The sequence below is a fragment of the Oryzias melastigma genome, linkage group LG16 (assembly GCF_002922805.2).
Source record: "Oryzias melastigma strain HK-1 linkage group LG16, ASM292280v2, whole genome shotgun sequence".
Taxonomy (NCBI): Eukaryota; Metazoa; Chordata; class Actinopteri; order Beloniformes; family Adrianichthyidae; genus Oryzias; species Oryzias melastigma.
This window is the reverse complement of record NC_050527.1, coordinates 22,146,299-22,166,481: the sequence shown is the minus strand read 5'-3', so window position 1 is coordinate 22,166,481 and position 20,183 is coordinate 22,146,299. Positions and strand designations below refer to the sequence as shown.

At 41.3% G+C, this 20,183-nt stretch overlaps 1 protein-coding gene across 1 annotated transcript; it reads right to left on the bottom strand.

The window, feature by feature from the left end:
• Nucleotides 1-11,828: 11,828 nt before the first annotated feature.
• Nucleotides 11,829-16,235, bottom strand: tent5aa (terminal nucleotidyltransferase 5Aa). The gene is made up of 2 exons (XM_024268315.2): nucleotides 14,926-16,235; nucleotides 11,829-14,654 (listed from the first exon to the last, which is right to left on the bottom strand). Exons 1-2 carry the CDS (start codon nucleotides 15,346-15,348, stop codon nucleotides 13,875-13,877), a joined length of 1,203 nt encoding a protein of 400 aa, XP_024124083.1. The 5' UTR covers nucleotides 15,349-16,235; the 3' UTR covers nucleotides 11,829-13,874.
• Nucleotides 16,236-20,183: the final 3,948 nt, after the last annotated feature.

Below are 20,183 nucleotides of genomic sequence, written 5' to 3'. Positions count from 1 at the left end.
GGGTTTTCACATGACTGATGTCACACATTTGGAGAATTGCACCAAGACATCAGTTCCAAACTCCATCCTCTGTTATCCTACTCCAATCCAGTTCCCTTTATCCTGCCTGAACCCAGAACTGAGTGATCACACTGTTTCAGGTCCAATCTACTCAGGTACTGTACAAATTACCTGATATGAGTAGGCTCTAATGCTGCTACACAAGTACCATGCCACTTCTGAGGCATCCCAGAAGCAGCACAGCATGCTGCTGAGCTTCAGATGGACATTAAATCTATATGTTTAATCTAGTTATAATGCAGTGGCTGAACCACATCCATCTACAGAAACCGGGTTGAGCAGACCATAATGAATACTAGAAGTTAGATGGAGAGAAGAAGAGTATCTGCTCAGTTTTCACACGACAACACTTCTAAAAGTGAGATGAGTGAACTGACTCCCCTTCTGTTTTTAATTTGTGTTCTGGAGTCCTAAAGTTCTCTTCTGTCCTTAGTCCTACAAAGGACTTAAACTGAAAAGAAAATAAAAAACTGAAGAAAAAAAAAACAACTAAGTTTGAGTTTGATAAAGCAACAGACACATGAAACATCCATGTATCAATAATCTGAAGCTACTCAACATTTATGATATCATTACATTATTGACCTGTAAATTTGTATTTAATGCTCTCTACAACACAATCTGGCCCTCCCATGTGAACAATTACTTTACCTTCAACCATCGACCATTATCCAACCAGACAAGCTCCCAAATTACATCTGCCACTCCATAAACACAATCGTGAACAATTTTCAATGAGATTTAATGGACCAAAGTTGTAGAACGAACATATAGACCTGCTGAACAACAACATCTCCTTACCAAGTTACAAAACAAGACTAAAAAAACGACTTTTAGCAAAATACATGGAATAATCTCATTTTTAAATGTTCTATTTAGATTCCCAATCATGTACAATAATGTCAAAAATGTCTGTTTTGCTTTACTGATTTATATATATATATGTGTGTGTGTGTGTTTTCTTTTTGTCTTTTATATTTATTTTTTATTTATACCTTGTTTTCTTTCATCTTTCATCCGAGGATGGTTTTTAAGCCGTTTGGCTTCTTCCACTCTCTGCATATTCATTTTATTTTTCTTTAATCCATGTACAATTTTATCCACTGTTCTCCTTTGTATTCTATTGTTATAAATTGCGTGTCTGATTTGTGCTAAATAAATAAACATTTCACACGCTGCCGTGCTTTGAGTGAACCCGGAAAAGAGACATTGTCTGGAGGTTTATACAATATGCTTAAAAACACTCTCCCTTCAACCCTTTAACGCTGGATGTGCTGTGGACGACAGCTAAATGACACGTGCTCTTTCACAGAACGTAAATCCTAAACTTTACACAATTATTTTAAAAAGGCTGATTCTGATGCGGAGAAAAGCAGCTTTTTACATTGGCTTTGTACTGTACAAATGTAAAGTATTGTGTCACGGAGCAAAAGCCCCCGCTCAGCTAAATCAGCTTTTTTAGGTTGAACATTTTGCACACTTCACTGCTGCGAAGTGCTGCATATCAGTGACATAAACAAGCCTGTTACCTCGGACTCCAACAAAATGAAGTCAATTCAGTCGCCATTTTTCTGTGAAACGGATATCGCCCAATTTCACTAGATGTTAGCAAGCAGTGATTGGTTCAATAATCTGTCAAACGCTTCGAAAGTTTGAGCTGGGGCCAGTGGGAACCACATGCTCTTACTGAGGCATTTGATTGGTCAGTTGAATGTGAGGGGGTGATCTGTCCACCTCTCTCTATGATGTACTGTCTATGATCACTTCAACTTTTCTCTGCTTCAGAATCCTTTGGAATTACGTCAATTGTGTCAACAATCAAAGAGTTACAGTAACTGAAAGAAAGTAGACAATGGAGCTAAAGCTCTGGTATAAAAGGGACTTGGTTTTTGCAGAGCGCTGGTGATTCGTTTGAAATTCACCTTTAAGTTCTGGGCGGGACTGTTGCCGTTTAGTAAGTCTTCCTTTATTTCCTATCATTTCTCATGCTATCTTACAAGCCTTGCAAGCCTTCTTTCCATTTGTCCTCCATCAAGAGGAAAATGCTACAAGAACATGTTAAAAACACCAATAACACTATATTCATTGGAGTGGGTCTTTAATCTAACACTTAAAAAGTCAATTTAACACTTTCTGGATGCACAGATTGTTTTGCAACACCCAAATGTGAAATGTAGATTGTCAAGATGCAGCTCTTGGTCTCACTCTGAGTTCTTCGGTCAAATAGGAAGTCAAGTCCATTGTCAGTAATTTACTTTGTGGTTTGGCTCTGGGATGAAAGGAAAAAAAAACTTCAGGACCAGACAGGTTCTGGTCCTGACAAATCCTGATTGAGACAGACATTGGAAGGAAAGGAAGAGTCGGATTGAGGTGAGTTTTCCCGTTGGTTTTGTGTGTATGGGTGTGTGCTTAAAACAGAGAGGGACTTGTTGCATTTGTCAGGACCTGCATGTGAATATCAAATTAAGTAGCTCTAATCAAATCAGACCTCATGCTCAGCCAAATTCATCAAAATGCATGATGGGGTTTTTAAAGAAAATCTCCATCTCTTCCTGGGAGATCTCAGCGTTTCCCTTCTCCACAGAAAAGACTCCTCTACTACCAAGAGGATTTAATCTGAGAGTAAAAAACCTTCTTTTCGAAGAAATGATACGAGTTTAAAAGGATCATCTGGTAGAGGAGACACAATATTGGCTTATCTGGCTTAGGTTTGCACCAGTCTGCTCCAATTCAAACAAGACTTGCGTAGGCTTTTCTCAGTGCTCTTGTATGAAATTACCTGGCTTTTACATCAGCTTTACCATCTGGGTCCCATTACGTCAGCCAGTCCAAAATGGCTCATTTGTCTCTGCGAGAAGAATAGTCTGGATTGTTTGTTGTACAAGATTCACTTTATCGCATCATAAACAGTTTGAATGAGATTCAGATGATTTCTCCTTTTGTACATAGATACAAACTGTTCTGAGACTTGCCATGATAGCATGTATTCCTCCGTGGAGCAGATGGAAAACAGAACGGTGGTTTGACTGACAAATGCTGATCTCTCAAATCAACATCATAGTTCAGAAAAACTGTTTTATCTGCCTGTTTTGGAGGTTTCAGTCAACTGTGGGACTATCTCGTTGTAAAGCTATTATTAGTGGTGAGAGGAATGTCTTTTCATATGAAGCAGCTGGTACATTTAAAGCAGGGATGTTGGCTGTTTTAGAGGAAAAACTGTCTTGAGAAGTCAAAGCAACGCAGTCCGCACAGTTGGCAGCTAGTCCGAACAAACTAGTGTCAGTAAAATCCAAGAGTTTAATAAACATTTAATATCCTAACTGTGATGTTTCGATCCATAGCATGACAGCCCTGTGCCACATCAGTTCAAGTTGGAGCTTTGCATGAGAAGTTTCACCGCACAAACATCATGGTGGCGTGGACGGGAACCCCAGTCCACCACTTTTATCCATAACAAAATATCATCATGTGTTAGATTGACTGAGCATTGACAGCAGAAGAGTATTACGAAGGTATTGGTGTGAGACTACAATTTATTGGTTTCTGTGGAATAAATACTCTGAATGCAGAGTTTTTGTTGCCACATGGCTTTGAAATAAATTAAACAAAAATCAAATTAAGTATTTTTACATAGTATCAGTTCATGACCTCAGTTGCCTCAAACCGCTCATAAAAATTCAAAAAGTGTACAACCAAGATTAATTATTTTATTCCAAGCATTTATATGAATCATAATCTATATATTCTTCCACACATTCTCTATACTTGGAGAGTAATCGGATGTAAGTGTGCCGATCTTTCATTTAAGAACATTTAGACCAGGGCTGCTCACTCTTGTTCCTCAAGATCTACCACCCTCTCTGTTTTCCACTCTACACGTCTTGCTGCTGATTGCCTGCATCAGGTGTATTCGGTAAATCAGAATAAAGAGCCACCTGAGTCAGCAAATTTGCAGAAAGCCGTGAAGGGCAGCGTAGTAGATCTCGAGGACCAGGATTGGGCAGCCCTGGTTTAGACTGATTGAAGCAACTGCTAGCATGAAGTTACTTATGCAACTAATTGGCTTTTGTGTCCCTGAGGTTTGCACCACACAGCTGTTTATCTGTGTTACAGTGTTTGCAGCCTCAACTCTTTACTTAATAGTCTCATTCTGGGGGGCTGAGACTTTCAATGACACTTGAACATCTTTAAAAGTCACAACCTGATGATGATGTGTGTAATGTTTATTTAAGTCAACATAAGAGTTTGCACCAGTAATGTTTCAAGAATGAGAAAATGTGTTTCCATTAATACATTTAAGGCCAAATTGATGCACAGATAACGAATTGCATTTTGCATGTTTGGACAGTATTTGGAAACTTCTCTCTTTGGCTTTATTTTGGACTTTCTTTTATACCAGTCAAGACACTGACATGTAAAGGGATTCACATATGGTCTTTTGATCAAAAAACAGGGCAGCTTAACTTATCCTACTTTAGAAAGAAGGATATTTATTAGGGAACAAGAGTCTTTGGTGGCTGGATCCAGACAACAGAAGTCACAGGACAAACAATGGAGAAATTTTAAGGAAATTCCTCAAAGCTTTTAAGAAAGCCAAGTTCTTAAGGCAAAGCAATGTGTAACCTTTTTAAAATAAAAGATGAAGAGAATCCCCTAATTTGTTTTGACCAAAGAGTCTCCCATATTTACAACAAGAACTCAGCAAAAGCAAAGCTGGGAAACCTAAAGACCTACTCTGTGTTCTTGTAGCATTTCTCTGATGATGGAGGTTATAAATAAATAAAATTAAGCTAAAAATTGCATTTCTGGCATTTTTTTCCCCAAATAGTTGGGATCAGGAGCAGACAAAAAAGTGTTGTTTCAGAAAGAGATTATTTGTAAAATAGAAATACAATCAGCTTCCACTAGATTGGAACTATCTTCAATATTTCTCACCATTTTTGTTGCACCAATAATGTTAGGTTAGGGGGGTGAGTGGTAGTAAGCTTGTGGGAGAGCATGTTAACAGATCGCTGATGGGAAGGGGGGCGGAGTTGCTACATAAAGACAGTCCTGCTCACAACTTGGAAGGGAATTTCTAATGAACTCTTGCACCTCTGTATAAACTATGTCCTTAAAAAAAAAAAAAATGCCCAAAAACTGCATAATAATAAAAAAAAAAAACAGAATGTTTTTACTAAAGTTTAAAACATGATGCAGAAAATGACAAGAAATGCATACTTTAAGCTAATGTAATCATGAGTTGACATGTAAATCTGAAATTTTGGATTTGCACCATCAATTTTACCACAACAAAAGCTCTGAAAACATCTCCAAACACACAAACATGGAGGCCGTGCAGTGCTGTGAAACCCTGCTGCATGTGTAACCACACCGCTGTGCTGATATGGTCTCATGATTGTTTACTCAGGCGGTGTGAGAGCCAGACACTTAATGCTCACCTGTCAACAGCAGTTACCAGAGGCTGCCCACACACTGCTGCTCCGCATGATGGATAGGTGAGGCGGCAACTACACGCTGACAACAAACCACACCGATGCCATGTGCTCCAAACTTTATCACTCTGATTTACTTCTCTTTAAACTACTTCCACTCAGACAGCTGCCTTAGTGTGTCTGTTGGCACAGACTGGATAATGTACACTCTCATTAAGACCTGTCAGAGTTTATTTGAACTCATTTTTATTTTTTAAAACGCCTTTGATTGGAATAAAAAGGGTCTAAAGCTGCTCAAATTCCATTAAGTTTCTTTTTTTATTTGTTTAAGTTAATCTGTTTGACTTTACCAGTAATCTTAATTATTTTAGTTTAAGGTTGGTTTTGAACACATTTGTGTACGTTGTATTATTGCAGATGAAAGGTGTGTAAAAAGGTGTTTACCTGGCATGGATAGGGAGGATTCAGAGACAGGACACTCATCTGTCCTGGGACTTATATAATATAAACCTGCTAACCCAGATGAAGCTAATCTCCTGAGACGAGAGGATCTCCTTCCCGCGCTGCACTCTGTCACCTTCCCTTTGTACCACACAAACACACAAACCCATTCTCTACCAACAACTTCTCTTTTTGTCCTCCTTTTCCTTCCTCAAGCGTGACTCCGCCCCCTCTGATAGCTCGGCACAGCTGATTCTGCTCCATTCAGCTGTTTCTGCTCCTCATTTTCTCCCTGATGCTATCAGCTGAGGTGCAGTTTTACATCAGGCAATAAATCTCCAAGCATCAGCAACAACCATGAGCTGAAAATCAATTCAACTGACCTGCAGCTGCTGCTAAACGTCTACGTTTTTCTTAAATTCTGCTTTTAAGTTGCCCCAAATGCAACATGTATTTTGGTTCAGTCTACACAAAGAAAAAAAACATATCTTAATTATGTTTTATATAGAATGTTTATCGATGCATTTTCTTCTTTTTGGCACCAGCTCAAAATCTACAAAATACAAATTGGTAATTTTGGAAATATAAGAATGCCAACCATTAAACCAATTAAGCAATACAGCATCTCAGAAAATTACTGTATCTCATTAAAAAGCTCGGCAGATTCTCAACATCATAGTTAAAATATCATTTTAAAATGTGTTCCTCATTTTGTTGTGCTTTAAAGTTGTTTTTTATGCTAACCATATGTAGACACATTGATCTCCGGATGTGTGACATCATCCAAAGGACTCTGACCAATAGAAAGGAAGCAAAAAGTGGGACGGGCTTCAAGTCCAATAAGCTGCCAAGAAATAAATGAAACATGCCCAAACACTTCCTAAAATAAGACCCTACAATTGTTGTCGTTAGGTTCAACTTTTCAACACTGAGTATTCTGTTGTCAAGCGGTCTTTCCTGTTTCGAACGAAAGCTTGTAAACAAAGCCATGTGACTAAAGATCTCTTCAGTCATTGGGCAGGAGTTATGAGGCAACAAGAGAAAGAATAATGGAAGTTCTTTGTTTTGCAATCCTTGTCAGAATAATTCACTTATTCAAATTAAGCTGACCAATTTTGAACGTCCGTATCAATATTAGGAACAACAGTTTTTACTGTTTGGTATGGTGGAAGCATGCTGCAAGACAGTTAGTGAGGAGACAACGGCTAAGAAGGTACGCGGACAATAGTCTATAATATATACTGTATATATCAGTGGCGGGCCGTGCATTTCACACCTAGGCCTTCAGTAGTGCTCCATCTGAATCAATAAAACCCTCATTAACTATTTTATGGCAATAAAACTTCTACTGCAGGTACAACTGCCACACACACACCAAAAGCATAAAAAATAACCTGATAAAATTTCAATATTATGTAGGGAGATAGCAAAATTTTACTCACCAAAAATCCAGATTATTTAAACACAAAATCCATCCTTTCTATCCTCAAGAAGATTTCAATCACTCTGTCGTGCAGAATCCGTGCGTTTCGCAGATAGAAAGTGTTCCGTGGCTGTGATAAGCTGGAAAAGGCTGCATCCGGGAAATGTTCTGGTATTCCTGAAGCCTCTTGTGGTCCAGGAGGGAGACAAACATCAGTTTTTGTGATCTTGAAATCAGGTCTGTGTCTGGAAAATAATATTGTCGGTAGAGCGCGCGAGGATTTTGCGCTGCACGCGCCCGTGGTGCGTTCAGGGGCCTCGTAGATTTCCTCGTATCAGCTTCACTCCCGCTCAACGGAGTCACGGAACTCCTTTACCCGTGCCAGACAAAACTGTGCCACAACTTTACCCAGACATTCATTTTCCACCAAAAATCAGACGATGAGACGCTTTCCACTGGTAACATCTTCAAACCTGACACGCCGCTCCTCGGCACCTGTGTCCGTCACATAACACAGAACCAGAGCGAGCTGCGAGCTGTCCAATCAAAGCTCGTGAAAATGATGACGTTTCCGTGCGCCTGCTAGCTGGCCTTGGTTTCGCCTACTCCAAATCTGATTGGTTGAAGCAACAGTTTGGTCGACAATTATTTTATGCTACAGGGCCCGCAGAACTGATTGTGAAGGCCTTCAGGCAGATTTCTTTGACCCTAGCAACAAATGGTGCTGCAATGTGATTGGTTAATGCTTAAATAGGAAAATACACGTCTGGAAGCAGCGCAACCAGGGAGACAGCAATGAAAGGACGAAGACAGAGCATTTGGAATTATAGAATACGTATTCACGGAAATAAATAATAATTAATATCAGTCTGTGATTCAGATATTTTTAGGCCAGCAGAGAAGGCCTTGCAGGCCCTGACGGCCCGCCACTGCTATATATTGTTGGGATAATAGTGTGAGAATCAATGTGTATCATGTTAAATGTTATCTTAATGAGCCTGCATTCACCCGACCATATTTTAATGAGTTGCTCTGCCTCGTTGTTGCTCAACTTCTGTTTACATCCTGCATCGACCGGCTACGGTGGCTGTAAAGGTCCAGTTCTTCTGCTCCGTCACAGAGCCTATTCAGACTGAAGAAACTCAGAGCAAGCAGGAGTTCAGTTCAAACTGAGATTGCCTTAAAAGAGCGGTTCTTCATTCTTGACCAGGGTCGACTCGGGTGTATTCAGACTGAAAATTTGTTTTAAATTTGATTATTAAAGGAAACAAACTCCGAGAGACTGCTGAAAAAGTTTCTAGTGGTCTTTTGAGGAACTACAATATTTGGTACTTTATTTCTGCATCATTTTTTTTTAATGTGCAGGATTGGTTTTTACACATAAGTCAATGAAGAGAACTTCTTTCTTGCAGCCAGCCCCTAGTGGAGCTTCAAGGAACTACATGATGTGGTAACATATCTCACCCCATAGCAGCACAGGTGTTCCTCTGAGATTATACAGGTGTGTAGATAAATAGAGTTTAAAAGTGTGTGCATGAGAGGGTTGTGATTGTGTGTGATTCCTTTAAAAGCACACTGTTAAAAAGTTTCCTATTTTTGACTTTTCAGAGGCCGAGTTGCAGCGTAAATCAAAGCAGAGCTGCCTCTTGGCGCGCGTTCACTGCTCCTCACCGGCGGACGGACCGGCAGAACTTCAGATTGGGTTTGATGAAGGCGCCCTCCTAACAGCTCCCACTCATTCCATAAAAACCTTCATCTGGAAAAAATTCTTCACAGAAAATGGAAAGGAAAAACTGTCAGGAATACCATGCAGCCACGGCAGTGTTCGCAGTGGAAAAGTCTTTGGAGACCAGGTGACCTAAAAAGTCAAGGACCTGGCAGAAGAGTGACGGGAAAGTGTCTGAACTTTTAAAGACAGGTATAAAATTAATTAAAAAAAAGACCCAGCTGCAGCAGAGTGGATTCTCTCTGCTTTGCTGCAGCTACTGAATCCTCTCAGGCAAGATATTTTCAAGGCTTTCAGCTAAAGCTCCCTCTTAAATTAAAAGGACTGCACTTTGATGCTGCATCTCAAATTAAGGAACAGAGATTTAAGTTCTTTGGCGCCTACACATTAGTCTGACTTCTTTAAAGAAAACCACAAATGAGGCTGCCACTTAAAATGGGATTAAGTAGACTTTTGCTTGAAATGAAACTGAAACTAGCATCCGCGACAGTTAGAGGAGTGAGACTAATACATGTCGTTTAAAGGTCAACACTATCAACTGATGATGCAAAACGTTGATGACAGATAATAATTTTAGACTTAACACCATATTTTTACTGATAAGCAGCTGATGATTTATTATCTCTCTGAAAGAACCATCAGAAGAAGCGCCAGTTTAACTACACTTATGATTAGACGTACCTTGAGCATCTCTATAACTGTAAAACCTCCTGCTCACTTTTTGGTTGTGGGTTCACAGGCTGTTCAGTTGTCTAGTAAGTTCAAAAGTTTCATAGTTTAATCAAAACAATGACATTTGCTCCAAAAGCGTGTTCTGTCACGAGAGCTCCAGCATCTCTACCAAAGAACCTCCTGACATGCTTGGTCATGGAAATCTCAAAGCAGACTGAGAACTGCAGGGTATTATTGTGAAGCTAAATTCTTCTTGCATTTTGAAGGATGAATCTCCTCAACAATGAGCCATGCTCTCAGCATGGCGGGGGGAGTGAATGAGTTCAGAGCTGTGGTAGTTTAAGGGCTGTTTTACATTTTTAGAGTACGTTGTTAAAATCGTATTCACATGTTTGACAGACAATGGAAGGACTTCAAACCACCACCACCAAATAAATGCATGAGACTCCATGTGGAACCGTGGGGTGAACCCTCGCCCTGAACTCAAACCCCAACTGTGACCCGACTGTGACTAGATGTGGATTCTGTGAGGAGTTCATGGCTGTCCCTCAAGGTTCGTTCGGGGATGCTGAAGAAAGACTTCCTCGATAAATCCGGTATTTGTGCGTTTGTGTCAGTCAGGTCTGGGCCTGCAGATCATCTTTAGTGGCTCAGATTAATGAGCCGCTAATGAGCTTAGGTGAAAGCAATTTTGTCCTTATCACTGCTATATATAACTGCATGTCACACAGGGAGCACCTTACCCATTGTGTGGATGCTTTCAACTTCATTTCCCTTTGTAACTGGGACAGATGGTCATGTGACCTGGTGGCGGTCCGCTCTGTTGTGGTCGGCGGGTGGAGGCCAAGGCCAGGGGCGAGCTGTCCACTGAGAATTTGATGAGCAGGCAAAGATATTCACGCTGCAAAAACATCAAAGTCTTTTTTTTTTTTTTTTTTTTGAGTGGGCACAAATCCCCTGACATCCACCAACAGCTCTTTCTGGCACCAGCGTGTCAGTTCTGGACGGGCCTGACAGTCTGTAGATAGTTCTGTTTTTTTTTTTTTTTTTATATCCATCCTCTAGGGCAGAGTGTCAAACTTATTCGCACAAGGGACCAAAATCCAAAACACACCTTAGGTCGCAGACCGAACAGGATAAACATTTATTGAACACTCTAAAACTAAAATATTGAATCTGTAACATTTTGACATAATTATTACCTAGATATATAGCATTACCTGTGATAATGTTAGTGTGAATGCTGTCAGCTGAATTTGGCCACTGAAGATGCTGAAATTGATAGTTGAAAATGCTGAATAGGATAGCTGAAAATGTTGAAGCTGAGACCTGAAAACCCTGAATCTGATAGCTAAAAACGCTGAAGCTGATAGCTAAAATTACTAAAGCTAATAGCAGAAAATGCTGAAGCTGTTAACCAGCTGAAACATTGGGTAAATGCCAAGTTAGCCTAAAAAATAAAAAAATAAATAAAAAAAACTTAGGTTAGCCAAAACATCTAGCATGTAACTCAAAATAATAGCTATACTAAAAAATATTCTAAAAAACCTAAAAAAAAAAAAATAACTCAATTAGCCAAGACAGCTAGCGTGAAATTATTGGCCTAACTCCAAAGGAGCTAAAAAAACTCTAAAAGAAAAACCTAAAATAGCCAAAACAGCTTGCATGTAGCTGAAAGCTAAACTCCAAAATAGCCTAAAAAAAATCTTAGTAAGTGCCAAAGTAGTCATAAAAGCTAGCAAAATGACCATTTTAAAAACTTTAAAACTGTAACTTTTCAACATAATTATAAATAATAAAAAGGCAGAAATATTATTCAATAAATCAGCTTAAACCTTAAATAACTTTCAATATTTACTCTCAATAAAAATATGTTTTGTCAAAATTATACAAGTTAGAAATAAGCACATGATAACATCGTGTCATTAAATAACAATAAAATAAAATGATCTGGAGGGCCGGATAGAATTACCCAGAGGGCCGGATCCGGCCCCCGGGCCTTGACTTTGACACATGTTCTAGGGCAAACCACAGACGTTTAAATAATTGAATAACGGCACATTTTATGAAATGGTTTTCAGATATTTTATTGAGGAAAAAACATCTTTAACCTTTTGACCCATTTGGACACATAACATAGGAAAAAAAGCTATTGAGAACATCTCCTCTGCAGCCTGATCACAGAGTCAGAAGCGCTGCAACAGCTGCAGCTCCTGGTGTATTTATAAAAATAACAATCATAAAAAACAGACATTTACAGCAAGGATCCTTTTTCAAATTGTGTAAAAGACAGATGCGCGAGACGATGCAGAAACCAACAATCTCTAACTGACAGGCACGATCACTAGTTTGACAGGCAGAAAAGGTCTAGCTGTTAGAACTTCATTGAGACTGACGATACATCACACCGTTACAATCTCCGGAAAGTCAGTCAGAGAGGAAACCACTGAGATGAACTTTACTCCAAATCAGGAGAAAAAAAAATCAGTGACAAATTTCTTTTTCTTTTTTTTGTTGCTGTTTTAGCTTAATGCTAATCATGGGGCTAAAATTGCAACTTTTATGCTTAAAAATTTTGAATCTGGAGAAGCCGCAACACAAAGCAAAAAATATATACACACAGATCTTCAAAAGGTGTGTGGATTAATCATCAAAAACCACAGATGAGCACCGTTGAAGCTACCAGACCCGTGAAGCACAGGCAGCAACTTGAAGTCTCCTGTAGCTGGTGAGAGTAAATGCAGTTTTCTTCAGAGCCCACTCTATTTTTTCTGTACAATGGAAAGAGAGTGACAACTCTGATGGTTTTGGGGGGGTGTAGTCTAAAAGACGAGGCTGCAACCAAAACTTTCTCTAGCCCAAGAGAGATAAACCCCATCACCAGCTGCACCCATCTCTCCAGACTGATCCCTCTGTGGCTTTCAGCCACTTTTCTTCTCCCTCTGCTTCGTGTCTCCCTCTGTCTGTCCTTTTTATCATTAGAAAACGTGTGTCTGTAAATGACCTCATTAAAGCTGTGCTTTCTCTCTGCAGGGGTGCCAAAACCTTTGGCAGCGCCCTTTGCAAACCTTGAAGGAAACGTGCACAGATCAAACCTCGGCTAAGTTCAGCGGCAGTTGAGGAATTCCCTGCCAGGGTGCGACGGCAAACAGTGTCTCACCATCTGGGGTGTCTGCCTGCAAATATCCCTTTGCTATGAGAGGACCACACACAGCAGGTCTCTGCAGCCAGCCTTTCCTCCCTCGGACTCTTATCTGCTTGTGTTGGATGAGAACGAGAGAAGCGCCGCCGCACAAACTATACAGGAAATATCATGTTTAGGTTTCTTTGTTGCTGATGATCAGAAAAGCTTATCCACCCCCTCTTATAACAGCTACAACAGTACCCAAACAGGACATCACTCCGAGAACATAACAGCTCGATTTATCACAGAATCACATAAAGAATGTAAACAGAACTATCAAACAGACGTTTTCCATCCCGCTGAGCTGGGTATTATGTGTACATTCACAAGCCTTTGGGGTGCTACTGCTTTTTTGTCTGACAGCAGAGGGGGTCCCGCGGCCTCCTGGCTGTTCTCTCAAACCAACGGAGGCGATAGGCACTTATACAAATAATCTGTTGTGTTTTTTCCTCCCCATCAAAACTGGCTTTTTAAGGTTAGAAATGAGCCCCGAAAGTATCTTTGGTGTGTAAACAAACTCATCCAAACGCAGGGTGGAGGTCTCTTGATATAAAACAGGTTTCTGGAGTCCTGCATGCACATCTGTGCATGTATGTGTGTGTGGGGGTGTGTGTGTGTGTGCACTGAGCAAATCATCCCTGAAAGCTGTCACCTTCAGGACACTGATGCGGAAACATGCTGGCTAAACAGCTGGTGGCAGATCAGGTTGATGAGAGTTCGGCAGCTCCAGAACGAGACCAATCTGCATCAGGCTGCATCCACATCAGTCTTCTCCAAGCCTGAGGACGCGCACGGAAAGTTAAAGGCAGCTGTTCTTGGTGTGTCAGTCATACTCAACGTATGAATTAAAAAAGAAGCTTTGATGCAAAACAATAAACTCCTTTTTTCTGTGAGCTCTAACACAGTCTGACTTGCCCTCCTCCTCTCGTGGACTCAGTTGCACTGCAGCCAGGTGGAGTATGCCGGCTGCTGGCAGGCAAACACTGGCTGGACCTGTGCGATGTAGTAGTTGCTGAAGTTGCCGTCTGCCACATAGGGAGCCGGCTGGTAGTAACAAGTGACATTGGCCACGTTGGGGATGACGTTCTGCTCGGCGAGCACACGCACCGCCAGCATGGCGATGAGCCCAAGGGTCTGCCGCCTCTCGTGTCCCATCAGACACACCGTGCTCTCATTGACCACTCCGTGCAGTGTTGTCAGGTAGTCATACTTGCGGTCTTCCAGACCAACAAAGTGGTTCTGGAGGTAGGACTCCAGCTTGCGCTGCTGCTCACCAATGTCAGAGAAGTCAATGAAGAAGCGCGAGCACATGTAGCGCTGTAGGGACTTCATCTCAGACTCTGAGGCGGCTCGGAAACCCCTCACCAGGAGGTGACAGTACTTCAGGAGCCCCCCGCCCCTGATCTCCTCTGGGTTCCGAGTGCAGATGATCTTGTGGTGGAGGTGGTCCAGGGCCTCGCTGAAGTCCCCATACACGCTTTCGCCCATGATGGTGGGGTGGAAGGTCTCAGTCATGGGGTTCTCGGAGCACTCGTAGAACAGCAGCAGGGAGTCCAGCTTGATCTGGAAGGAGTCCACACTGAACTCAAATTGCCGCCGGAGGGAGTCGACAAACTTCAGCTCCACATTCTTTCCACGGTTGTTGGAGAGGGAGATGAGACTCCAGCGGTCAGAGTCGTTGCACACCTTCACCATCTTCTGGACATAAGCTTCCTGTTAAAGAAGAGGGGGGAGTGAGAAGGCATCAAACTAAAAAAGTACCAACAAATACATCCTTTCAGAACTTTTTTTTAATTCCTAAAGGACATTTTTATGGCAGGAACATTTACATTTTAAGGACAAAAGCATCATGTTTCTATCACCTAACTAATCAATGTCTTCAGCTGCACCTTTAAGTCAATTTGGCACAAAGACAGTTAAATGTTTTCAAATCTATAACAGTAGACGTGCCACAAGAAGAAAAAAAGTTCGGAACCTTGTGTACCTTTAGAGTCAAAGGCGTTATCTTCTCTTTATTCACGCAGTCGGGTAAAAAATCCAAGAGGCAATCCAGAACGATGTCCTTCACAGTCTGGAATTCGCTTTCGCCTTTCAGATCAGCGCAAAAGATCAGGTCCAAGTCCTTGAAGCCCAGTCCGCTGTCGTCGTGCAGAATGTGGCTGGCCGCGGAGCCGTTTAGCCGAACGTCCCGGACGTGGATCCGCTTCTCCTCCATCCGACTCCGCACCACCTTGACGATCTGCCGCGGCTGCATCTCCAGAGTGGGGAAGTTTCCGCGGCCGTGGATCGGGATGGTTTCTGTCAGGATGGCGTCCAGCCGCTGCACTTGATCCCAGCTGAGGACGCTGACGCTGCTGCTGGTGGTGCTGCTGTCCGCGGAGCTGGAGCCGCTCTCGTCCTCAGACATGTTGCTGAAAAAAGTCCTCTGGAGTTTTACCAACAATTAAAAAAGAAGTTTAAAGCTAAATCAGCGTCTGCGTCTTTACGCACGGATTCTGTGGATAAAGTGGTCGCTATTTTCACCCGCATCCGGATTGTTAAAAAAAGTAAAACTGTTTTTTCAATTAAATAATAATAACAAATATGGTTAACGTCTATTTTTTAAACCGAAAAAGTCTAAGCAGTGTTTGATGGTGCGCTGGAGCGTGCGCAGTGGAGGATCCAGCAGCCGTGGCGCCGCTGTGAGCGAGTTGGAGCCAGTTAAGAGGAGCTGGAGTCCTGAACTTTCTTCTCTCTGCCTTTGCGCCTTTAAAACATTTGCGCCGCTGTCAGTGCGTCCGTGCGCCGCGCATCACATTCTTTGAAGGTCGCCGATGATCCGGGAGGGGGGTTTGATTTTCCGGCTGTGACTCCATCGCCCAAAGGCCCGCCTATGTTTTTTTTAATTTGCATGAAGTCGCACTTTGGCACCCTCTTTTATCCGATGATCAACCCCTCCGTGGAATCCTGTGGATTTTTACGCACAGCTCCTACTTCATGTCAGAGTCTCGTCCAATAACTCGCTAATACGCGCGGCGTGCGCTCCGACTGCCCCAGCGCGCCTCCTTTCAGAGTGTCTTTGGGTCAAGCAGGGCTCTGCAGGAGTCAGCTTTGTAATCTCGCTTGAGGATGTCAGCTGTTTCTCCCCGCCCCGCGCTGCCTCACTGAGGCTCACCGCGAGCGCAGCTGATAATACCCGAGACCCGCAGGCTCTTTATTAAGCTTTCAACCTGAACACCTTCAGGCAAAAGCAGAAACTGGGAAAAAAAAGGTGTGTTCTCTTTAATGTAATGCCAATAAATGTGCATCAAATTATGACCAAAAATCTTATGGTTTTGGTGTTTTTTATTTAAAATAATAACAATAAGATGATCAGCATTAATTTGCGGAATTACTTACATTATTTTAAAAAAGTGTTCAGGTGTTTACATTTGCAGCAGATATTCAGTTGTGTGTCACGTTACTTTATCGCCCCCTGTAAGCTGATCCTGGTGATGACAAAAAGCTACCTACAGTGTTAAATGTGAAGATGACATCTCTCTTCAAATACAGTTTTTAGTTCTTCAGTTTGTGAGTCTGACTTTTAGATTTGCAGGAAGAAGGAACCTAGTAAATTTATTGGGTTTTTTAACAGCTCTAAACTTGACGTTTTCAATGTGAAACGGATGCCACTGAGGAAATGTACTCAGGAAAGAATGTTTAAAGGATAAAAAATGAGGTCATGGCAGGGAGAAGCGTGAAGAGCTTTTAATCTACTGTATCTATTTTGGGGTCACAGAGCTGCCAGAGCCTAACCTAGATACTGTTGGGTGAAGACGGCGTACACCCTGGACAGGTCACCAGCCTGTTGCGGGGCCACACAATCACCAGTCACACCAAGGAACAATTTAGAGCAGGGGTGTCCAAATCCAGGCCTCGATGAACTGTATCCTATGTTTTCCAACCAACCCATTTAAGTTTCTAATTGGCCAAACACATCTGGATGTAAAAGAGCCAGTTTACTTGCTTACTCATTGTGTCACATTTCCTTTGATTGTTCAAAGATACCAGGGCCTTCATGCTGGTGGCACGAGCGCTAACCACTGCTCCACGGTACATTTTTGCATCCCTACAATCCTATTAATTCTAGAATCACACACAGCAGTGCTTCAGTCAGTGCTGCTTACCCAGCTTCCACACATAGAACTCTTTCTTTACTATGGCGGAGAGGTTCAGAGGCAACTCTTTGAAAGGTAATCTCACATCTGGAAACATCTGTGGAACTATCAGCAGCAATCGATGGCTTCCCCAGGTGGGGAGACACAGTCGCTTTAAGGATGAGTCCCACAGTCACAGCACTGCTTCATGACGCTGAATCAAAGACGCCGTCAGATGCACACAGCAGGTATTCACATACACAAAACAGAGCCCTGCCGATGCATAAAAACAAACTGGCACTTCATTACTTCCAGATGAAACGCACGAGCCGTGCGCCGGACATGACCATACCGGCGGACAAGCAAATAGAGGCAGAAATACAAAAACACCCCTTCCTCTCTGCTGGTGCTGATTTCCCATCAGATAGATTTATGTCCACTGGTTTAATGTTTCTAAAAACAGGACAGTGCACGGATGCATGCAGGAGCTCTTCTTTTTATTTTTAATGGAGTGATCTTTTACAGTCTGCCTCTGGGGTCTGAGAAACATCGTTTTTGGATGATTGTTGCCCATAAAGAGTAAGGACAAAAATAATACAGGCAGTTTTTTTTCTTTTTTTTTTCGCATGCACAACCTGATTTATTCAGTACTAACTTTAACGATGCTATTGCTTGTAAGGTTGCTTTGATCCAAACCCAAACTTTGCATTTTTGGAAGAACTTTGATCATGTTATGGTATCAGCAGTTCTGTGGTTCTTTTATGTTCTTCGACCCGTTTTGTCTATTTCACAAGTTGTTAGAACTGTCTGAAGTTTCTGTGACAGGCTTTGTTCAGAACATCACAGGGAAAACAGGAAACTGTTGAACCGCTGGGCCAGTCTGAGCATCTTTGCTGCAGACGGAGAACGAAAAACACTAAGGTAAACTTGGACACCGATTAGAGTCAGTATCCGCTCACGCATACGAGCCAAAACTGCTACCAAATACTTTCATCCTCCAGTGCTAACATTTCTCACCTTGATCTTTTTCTCAGGTCCGGTCTTGTTGGAAGTTTTGAATTCAACAACAATGTAAAATTCAAGACTGTAAAAGCTGCAGTGCACTGATAAGAAAAGATGCATTCTTCTGTTCTGTTTTGTTGAATTGAATTCGTTGACACTTTTGTCTATTTGTTTCCATTCTTGTGCTCTCTGTTAAATCAATTTCTGACCTCCAACAGAATAAAAGCCCAAAACAAAAAGCTTAAAGTCATCAAAATACTGAAAATGATACCTTCTCGTAAAACAAAAAACTAAGAGCAAGATTGATGGTCCTCTTTAATAAATGAGGTTTTTTGAATGCTATCTAAATACATTGCTTTTATTTCAGAAAAATAACTGATCTCAAAATGATGAATTTGTGTCTTATTGCCCTGAAGCAATCATCCCTTTGGGATGTGGTGGAACAGGGGATTGACATCATGGATGTTCAGCTGACAAATCTGCAGCCACTGTGTGATGCTGTCATGTCAATATGTAGCAAACTCTCTGAGGAATGTTTCCAGTACCTGTTTGAATCGATGCCATCAAAGATTAAGGCAGTTCTGAAGGCAAAACTGGAATTAGCAAGGTGTAAATTGTTTGCAAAAAATAATTCAGCATGATGACAAACATGATTTAGGATTAATTTGGAATCATGAACAGAATCTGCATTTCCTTAATGACACTTATTGGTGCAATAATGCATGAAGCCACATTGATTCCAAAATATCCACAATTTTGCATTTACCCAAAAGCAAAAAAAAAAAAAAAAATGTTTTTTTTTTTTCATCGCTGGAAATAAATGTAGGTATCAATTTTATGAATCCCTTTTAATGTACTTGTTTTCAGAATTTTGTTCAGATCCCTTTGTGATCAAAGTAAATTGATGATAAAACATGTTTGCCTGAATTATTTAAAGGAGACTATTCATTGTAAAAAAAAAAAGAAAAATCTTTCATTCTTTTACCGACAGTATCTGGGATAGGCTCCAGCAACATCATAACCCAAAAAGGATTCAGCAGATTTAAAAAACAGATGGATGATGCCAATCTGCTAATTTTAAAAAAAGATGCATTTCACTGATCATAGATTTATTACTTTAAAAGTATCTGGGACCAGAAGCTCCCTCTGACAGTGATCTCAGAGCAGGTACCTGTAGATTCAGAGGTTGATATTCTACATAGGAAAGTATGAATGCTGACGTAACTGTAAAAGGTTCTTCTCTTTGCAGAAACGACTGGCCTTCCAAAAAGCTCGCATGAGTTGATCCCAGCTGTCGCTGAGGAATTCCCACAGCTGCCAGCACAGTTAGCTTTGGTCGTGGATCAGAGGCAGGAATGAGATTTCCAGCTTTTTTCAGTAAAACTGCTTCTGACCTCTGGTGACAAAGAGCTGGGGAACGGCTCCATCCTCGAGGAAAGCCAGTTAGTTGGAATTTGTGGAATGTAGAGGCAGTCATTCCTGGAGAAAGGAAACTTTTTACTCCAGCGTTTTTCTTCCATTCCATTATGATGAATGGGAGATGAGTTTAAAGTATTCTGGCAAAGTAGAACTTGAGGTTACAGGAGAAGTCCAATTTGACAAGAAGATAGAGCAACTCATCTCACCTAATCTTCCTCATTAGAGTGTTGTGATCCAGCAGCGTGCAGAACCAGGCAGGAATGAAAGAAATAAAGCCTGCTGTTAAAGCACTTGAGTAGCTAATAGATGCTGCAGACGCGTTGAAGACTCAGTACTGTATGTGCCTGTCTCCAGATCCATTTAGGAACACCGGAGCCGAGCTGGAAGACGTCCACATTAAACAACCCCAACTGTAACTTCAGCGCTTTTAAATGTGTGTTTATCATCTGCAGCATTGAAACTGCAGGCTTGAGTGAACCTGAATCTCTATTTGTACATGGACTCTAACAACTTGATTTAGCTGCCATTTGAATACAAATATGGAAGTTAAAAGTATTTTTATATGTTTACATAGTAAAGTGGAAGTTGGAATTCTGAATGTCCGCCTTTCATTAGATTTCATGAGTTAACTTGCTACATTAATAAATGATCTGTTTGAATGTGGTTATATTTAGGTGTGGTTTACAGTTGTGATTGAAAGTGTGAG

Excerpts from the sequence above, each read along its gene's own strand:
- tent5aa (XM_024268315.2), bottom strand. The coding sequence starts at position 15,348 with ATGTCTGAGGACGAGAGCGGCTCCAGCTCCGCGGACAGCAGCACCACC. Across the intron at positions 14,655-14,925 it reads TAACGCCTTTGACTCTAAAG|GAAGCTTATGTCCAGAAGAT; the intron begins GTACACAAGGTT and ends CTTCTTTAACAG.